Genomic DNA, 7,774 nt, shown 5'->3' with positions numbered 1-7,774 from the left:
GTCGTGCGGTTACGACGACGCTTTACGGCCAGCGGGGTCGCGAAGAAGCTGTAAGACGGCAGGGGCTTGTGGTAAAGAAAAGGGGCCGGCGTTTGGACTAGGCCGCAGGTGACCCGCGGGTGTCCGCCCGGGCTGGCGGGAGGGGGGGAAGACGGGCCCTCCTCCACACGCCCATGCCGGGGGTCCCTTCTCGCCTGGTCTGGGCCCCACCTGACGGGGTGGGGCGGGAATCCACACCTTCGGGGTGACCCCGGGCCGGTCACCCGACTTTTTAGAGCCTCTGCTTGTTCCGGGAGGGTAGGGCGAGGTGACCTCTGTGGCCCCTTCTTGTGTCCCCTGACCCACAGACGCCGCCCCCAGGAAGCCCTCCCTCCTCCCGGCGGCGGAGGCCCAAAAGCTAATAAGCTTAGCTTAACAATTATCATCTCAAGCACCCAAGGGAGGCTGCCATTGTTCCCATTTTACAGAGTGGGCAACTGAGGCCAACAGCGCCTAAATGACATGCGCGGGGTCACCCAAGTCGTATTTGAACTCCAGGCAGGCCCAGCGATCTGCCCACTGCACCACCCAGCCTTTTATCTGCACTGTGCTCATGTGCCAACCGTAAGGGGTAGACCTGGGGTCCAGTCCCTGCACTCCTAACCTGATGTGACCTTGGACAAGTTCTGGGTCTTTGGAGCTGGAAGGGACATTAGAGATTATCATCCAATCTTCCTTATTTTACAGATGAGGAAACTGAGGCCCAGAGAGGGGAAATAATTCAAGTTGACCAGTCATCCTTTGTGACTAAAATTCTTATGTTTGAGGCAGTCCATGCTCTGGAAAAGCCTTCCTTATGATTAGAATCTAGCCTGGTAAAACAGCACAAACCTGACTTCTTATCTTGCCCCTTCCTGCATTAAAAGAAAAATGTTTTATCTGATGCTTTTGATGTCCATATCGTAGCCATCTCAGTTGGTTCCCCTCCCCCCAGATTTAACCCTCTCTTGTAAAGACAAATAAGAAGTAACACATGATGACTCCACCTTGACAGTGTATACAAAATTTTTCCTTAGAGAAATGCACACATCCCACCCACCCAGTTGTGACAGGATCATTATGCTCCATTATCCAGTCCAGGACCTCCATTGTTTTTAGGGCTGGAAGGCGCTTTAGAGGCATTGAGTCCAACCTCATTTTACAGATTTTACAGAAAACAGGCACAAAGAGTAACTTGCCCCAGCTTACACACTTAAAAAGGATGAGATACTTCTTTTTAGTGATCTTTTTGTTTACATTGCTGTAGTCATGTATGTTATCCTCGTGGTTCAGTTTACTTTTGCCGTGCGTTAGTTCACTCAGATCTCCCCATATATCTCGAAATTCTTCACGTCCTGCCACTCATTTGTGCAGTCCATCTGTATTGCCTGGGATGCAACAGAAAACGCTTCCTTGTTTGTTCAGTCATGTCCCACTTAATGTTCTAGGCAAATATACTGAAGTGATTTGCCGTTTCCTTTTCCAGCTCATTTTACAGATGTGGAAACTGAGGCAAACAGGGTGAAGTGACTTGCCCAGGGTCACATAGCTAGTAAGTTTCTGAGGCCAGATTTGAATCCAGGTCTGGTTCTCTTGCCATTGCACTACTTAGAGGCTCCTGAAAACACTCCCTAGTGTCTGCTTATTGAAATCCCACAAGGCCCAGCTGAGGTATTACCTCATCTTTGTTTTTGCTGTGCTAAGCAGTGTCTTTCACTTTTACATAGGTATTTAATATGTGTTTGTTAAATGGATGAATGAATGAATCTGACTTGTGATCATGTTCTCAGTAGTGTTTTTTTGAGCCTCAGATTGCCCATCTGTAAAATGGGGATTGTAACCGTTGTATTTACTTCAGAAGATTGTTGTATGGACAACATTTTGTATATGGTTAAAATATTATAGAAATGTTACATACTTATGCATTATTTTGCATTAATAGTTGTTTGTCTCTACTAGACTCTCAGGTCTGTAAGGGCAACAAGGACCTTGCTTTTCCTAAACCATGTATTCTCACCTTTCCTGTGAATTGCATGAGAATCTTGCTAGAACAGTTCAAATGGCATCTTTCTGTATCCAAAGTCCAGTGAGCTCAGTCAGTGAATCAGCAAGCATTTATTTAGCTCTTACTATGTGCCAGGCATTTGCTAAATGCTGGGGGTATAAAGGAAGACAAAAACAGCCTTAGTATTTAGGATCACGAATTTAAAGCAGGAAGGGATCTTAGATATCATTTAGTTCAACCTTTTCATTTTATTGAGAGGCAACAGAGTGTAGTGGAGGGTGCGTGAGAGTGTGTGTGTGTGTGTGTGTGTGTATTTGTATTCCTTGCACTTGGAGTCAGGAAAACCTGGGTTTGAATCCTACCACAGACACTTAGAAGCTATGTGACTCTGGCCAAGTCACCTAATCTCTGTGGCTGTTACTTCATCTTTAAGATGCATCTCTCACCTGGGATGGGGCAGATCTTGAACTTTAGAGGAGCTGATGTATGTAAAGCATTTCTGCAAACCTTGAAGCCTGTATCAGTGCAAGCTATTATCATAATGAGGACACTGAAGTCCTGGAGCGAAATACTTTGCCTGAGGTCACACGGGTAGGTTAGCAGAGTAGGATTTGAATCTATTTCTTCTGAGTCTAAACCTAGTCCTTTTTCCCAGAACACTTGACCTTTTCCCTTTAACCACCAAACACTGTGATAACTGCATTAAAGAGAGACCCCATGGTGCAACAGACCATACTCAATTATCTTTTGCATTCCTCCTGCGTGCAGTAAGCACTCAAATATTTATGAATTGAATTAGTACCTCAAAGTGTTTGCACGGCAGATTCTAATAATTGCTAACATCTATCTAGTACTTGAAGGTTTACAGAATGCTTTACGTAGATTATCTCTTTTGATCATCACAACAGCCGTATGAAGTGAGTGCTCCCCATTTTAGAGATGAGGAAAGTGAGACTTAGGTTAAATAAGTTACTTACCTAGTCACATCATGTGTTAGAGGTGGGCTCTGGCTTTCTCCTTACAAGTCCAACATTCTTTTCTCTCCTCTTTTTCTAGCAGGAAGCTTTTATTTAAGGAAGCAATTTGTAGAGCTAGTAGAAAGATGATCTTTTTAGATTTTTCTCTGAGAAAATCATTTATCTAGCATAATACTTTTCTGATGAGATATGTTCTCTCTTATTTGGTTCTTATGTCTGTGAGCAAGTTTTGAGTTTAAAATTCCACAAAAGCTCAGTACCTGTTATGTACACATCAGACTTCGATGTGTTAGGTGAGATACAAAGATGAGGTGGGCATGGTGTTTGCAATCAAGAAGTTTATGTAGAATCAGGGGAACAAGCCCAGCACAAGTAACTGTAATGCAGTTTTTGCATAAATGCAAAAAGAAGGGACACGCAGGAAATCAGTTCTGTTGAAGGAGCAGGGAAGACTTTGTGGAAGAAGTAGACTCAAGTTTGGGCTTGAATTGAAGGTAGGATTTTAACATTGAAATTTAGTTAAGAGTAGTAAAAAATCTTTGTCCTAAAGGCCGTCTGCCATAGTTAACTAGCATATTTTCTAAAGGGTTTATTATGTTGCTTCGTTTTTGTGGCTTAACATTGCTTCTCTTGTTAACTTTTACTGCAGCCATGCCATTCTTTGATATTCAGAACCGGCTGGGCCTCAATATTGACAAATGGATGACAGCTATGAGTGCTGAACAACCTTACAGAATGCCGGCCCGATGCCATGCTTTCGAGAAGGAGTTCATTGAGTGTGCCCATGGAATTGGTATGACCCGAGCCAAGAAAGAGTGCAACTTGGAATATGAGGATTTCGTCGAGTGTTTGCATAGGCAGAAAACGGTGAGGATGTGAAACAGTGAAGGAAGGAAGTGATAACTCTTCTTTGGGAAATAGTTTGTGTCCATTCATGTCTAACAGTTCAGTTTGCCGTGTGTGAAAATACATTAGACTTGTGTTCTCTTTGGGGGCAGCTGGGCAGTGGATAGAGTGCCAGACCAGGAGTCAGGAAAACTCATCTTCTTGAGATCAAATCGAGCCTCAGAAACTTACTCGCTATGTGCCCCTGGGCAAGTCACTTAACCCTATTTGCCTCAATTTCCTCATTGGTAAAATGAGCTGGAGAAGGAAATGGCAAACTACACCAGTATTTCTGCCAAGAAAACCTCAAATGAGGTCACAAAAAGTTGGACACGACTAAAAAGCAACTGAACAGCAACATCATAGTTCTCTTCATTCTAGTGCTAAACTCAATATAAGGTTGATTTATTTTTTTAAGTTAGTAAATTGCTATAATGACCTTCTAAAAGGCAGGTACCTATGGCATGTCCCACCAGGTGTAAGATAATATCAGGAGTGTAGTATTGGTGTCCACTGTTTCTTCATCTACATGAGCTACCTGCTAGCATAGTAGTGACTTTTTTCTTGCTATTCAAGTGATTTGAAGTCCCATGCAAGAAAGTTTCCCATCCTTTGGTCATGTGCAACAATAGTAATAAGTGATTCTAGTAACTGTGGATCTTGGTTGTCCTTTAATAGATATTTTGATAGATTGATAAATATTTTGAATTGAATTTTGTAATAGATACTGAAGTAGGGAGGAACTCTTCATATTGCTGAGACCCATACTTGTCTCCTTTCAGAGTAGAGGAACTCCAGCTAGAGGGTCAACCCCAGTTTGACATGTACCCCCTAAGAGACACACAAGGATTGAATCTGAGAAACAGTTCATGCAGGCCATCCTCCTCTCTGTAAATATATTCCTGCCTCTCGAACTGGCCACCTTCTTTACAAGTATTAGAATCACAGAGTTAGGCATTTCTCTGTACGTCTGGGTGAGTGCACATAATCACACATGCCTGGTCATGTTACAGTTGGAAAATCACTACTGGTCCCAGAAGCTGCCCTTCATAATCGTCAATTAGATATTTCAGGTCAGTGAACCTTGGTGCAAAGAGTATATGTAATAAGTCATACCCTGCCCCGTTGTTAAAAAAACAATCCTGGATTAGTTCAGACACAAAAGGATCAATAGTATTATATCTGGTCAGTCTGACCAGGGAAGTGAGCCTGATGAAATAAGAAAAGGGCATCCCAAGGAGCCCTCTTTGAGACTTCATCCACATTCAAGGAAGGAGTCGCAAAGCAGACATCAGCACCATCAGTTGATCCTGTGAGACAGGCAAGCAGTTTGTCTGTTTCTTTTCACCAGAGGTTATAGCAAATAAGAAAATAAAGTTTTCCTTCTTAGGAGACTTTTCATTCTTAGAGTTAGGCAGGGAGGAGAGAAGGGGAGTCTCAGATGTATAGTTCTGTTTAGAACAGAAATATTTAGTTTGTGTTGTAGGATCCATTTCCAACTTTTTCTTAAGATAAAATATGGCTTACTTTATTATTGTTGTTGTTCTGAATCACTTAATGATCATATTAAGATATTGGCTATTTAAAAAAAAACAAAACACTTTTTTAAAAGACTCCCTAAAAGATTGGAAGAACAGTCAATAAGCAGTATGAGAAATTAGAATCCTAGAAACTGATACAGAATAAAGTAAGTAGAACAAGGAGAATAATTCACAGGATGACCACAGTTACCTAAAGGAAAACAGTATTAAAAGGCTTCAGAATACTGATGGGTAATCAGCAAGTCAGACCTCAGTGAAGCACATCTTCTGCTTCTGTCAAAAAGAGAGGGTAGAATGTAGGGGTGAAGTGAGGTCTTTCTCGTCAGGTGTGCACAGATCATCAGTTTGGCCCAAATCACTTTTTTGTTTGCTGGGGTGGCGGTGCCAAGATGAAGAGAGTATGTCATTAGGGAGTGACAGTGATATGTTTTTTTTTAAACATCAGTGCATTTTAAAAATTTTAATCCCAGTGCTAGAGATGGAAAGAAACTTTGGAAACTAATCCTACCCTCTCATTATACAAATGAAGAAACTGAGGCCTGGGGTTGGGGGAGGGAAGAAAAGTACCTAGTAGTACTGTGAGTGACTATGTTGGCAGAGTCGGAAGTAGAAACCTTCCTAAATTCACGCCTCACTTAAGCTCCTGCCTGTCTTTCATTCCTCTTCCAGCCAGTCACTAACCAGACAAAGTTAGCTTTGTATCAGGAGATGTTAGTCGCCTAGCGCTTCAAGGCCTTGCCTAAGGTACGGGGGCAGCATGTTGTCCTATGGCGTTAAGATTGCTGGGGCTTTTATGTTCTAAGTACTTCAGGATGATAATCTGTACAGAATACATGAAGAGTGAAATACCAAAAGGATCTGTGATTTCATCATTGGGGACATTCTTAACTTACGAAGATCACCACACCTCTGTGACATAATCAGGAATGTTAAAGAAGTGCCTGTAGCTCCCCTGGCCAACAGCCTCTCTGAACCTGGCTCTAGGGGTCCTGGGGCAACAGAGATTCTCTCCCGTGTCAGTAGGCTCTACCGGAGTTTGCCACTTTATCAGCAGAGGCTTCAAGTGTCTGGGGTCACTTCCATACCACAGTTAGGTGTCAGAGGAAAAGTTTAGTAGAGAGAGAACCTGGGACCTAGACTAAAGTCTTCTTCTGTAGTTCAGCCTCTCAGATCATCTTCCTGAATTGGTTGAAGAGGCCATAGTCATTTTTTTGCCCCCTTGGAGAAAATGTAGCATTCTGCTGTTGTTGTAGCAGAAAATGACCTTTATCGTAAGACGGTCTAAAGATGATGCATCAGCATTTGGCACTGTTGACCCCCACTCACTCCTTTGGCTACCCTGCCATACATAAGACCTTGCACATGGTAGGTGCCTAATTAATGTTTGAATTGTATTAAACTGTATGTCATAAGATGTAGGCCAGGTTTATAATTGTTTCTTTTTTCTATAACTATAATCTAGGTGGCATTGTTCAGGTTGTCCAGGAAATAGCTCGAGTTTCAGAGGTCAACTTGAAAAGCTGCCTCTTTCTTAGCCTTGTGTTAGGCTGTCGATGGTGACGGCCACTAAGCAAAAATCTGCTCATAACCTGCATGATTATACCTTTCTGAATATTTTTTCATTGGCTATATGTTTTTCCTTTGGCAGATACAACGCATGGGAGCAGTCATGAAGCAGAAGGAGAAGCTAATGAAAGAAGGGAAGTATACTCCCCCACCTCACCACTCGGGCACGGAGGAGCCGAGGCCTTGACCAGCCAGTGGTGACATTGGGTGGCTTCGCTCTTTATGATGGGATGAAAGTATACCCTGTTGTCCCCTGGAAATGTATATTTCTTAAAGCAGACATCTCCTTCCAAAGGTTAAAAATGAAAGTATAGAAGCCATCCTGCTGTTCCCTGCCCCCAGTTCTCTCTGTACTTTGCCATTAGGACAACTACACCAGGCAAGTTGGTGGCAGTGATTCACCCTCCAATATATGATCTGTGATTCTGCCTGTATCTGCAAATCGGCATTTTGGAAAGTAAACATTTACAAATGTATTTATTTGCTCTCTTTCTCCAGCCTGGTTTATTTTTCTTAAATTGCAGGGTAGGATTCGTGTACACAGGTATATATGTGTGTGAGATTGTGAGTGTGTTTGTGTGTTTTGACCTGCAGACTACGAAGTTATGGGCAGGTGGGTGAATACCAGATTAAAATATATTGGAAGGGAACATGGTCGCCAAGTTTTAAGCTAGCTTTTCTATACAAGTAGGAGGCAGCTTAGTATAGTTTTACATTCAGAGTCAGTGGACCAGAGTACAAATCCCGCTTCTGCCCCTTGCTACCTACATAATTTCACTGAA

General features: G+C 42.6%; 1 protein-coding gene across 1 annotated transcript; it reads left to right on the top strand.

The window, feature by feature from the left end:
• NDUFS5 (NADH:ubiquinone oxidoreductase subunit S5) lies at window positions 1-7,468 on the top strand. Its single transcript, XM_027864622.1, has 3 exons — window positions 1-108; window positions 3,650-3,867; window positions 7,075-7,468. Exons 2-3 carry the CDS (start codon window positions 3,652-3,654, stop codon window positions 7,177-7,179), a joined length of 321 nt encoding a protein of 106 aa, XP_027720423.1. The 5' UTR covers window positions 1-108; window positions 3,650-3,651; the 3' UTR covers window positions 7,180-7,468.
• Window positions 7,469-7,774: the final 306 nt, after the last annotated feature.

Source organism: Vombatus ursinus, unplaced genomic scaffold (assembly GCF_900497805.2).
Source record: "Vombatus ursinus unplaced genomic scaffold, bare-nosed wombat genome assembly UNPS02014775.1, whole genome shotgun sequence".
NCBI lineage: Eukaryota > Metazoa > Chordata > Mammalia > Diprotodontia > Vombatidae > Vombatus > Vombatus ursinus.
This window is presented reverse-complemented; position numbering and strand designations above follow the sequence as displayed.

What these genes read in the sequence shown, in the direction of transcription:
- NDUFS5 (XM_027864622.1), top strand. Translation starts at nt 3,652, where the DNA reads ATGCCATTCTTTGATATTCAGAACCGGCTGGGCCTCAATATTGACAAA. An exon ending in GTTTGCATAGGCAGAAAACG is followed by an intron (nt 3,868 to 7,074) that starts GTGAGGATGTGA and finishes TTCCTTTGGCAG; the next exon opens with ATACAACGCATGGGAGCAGT.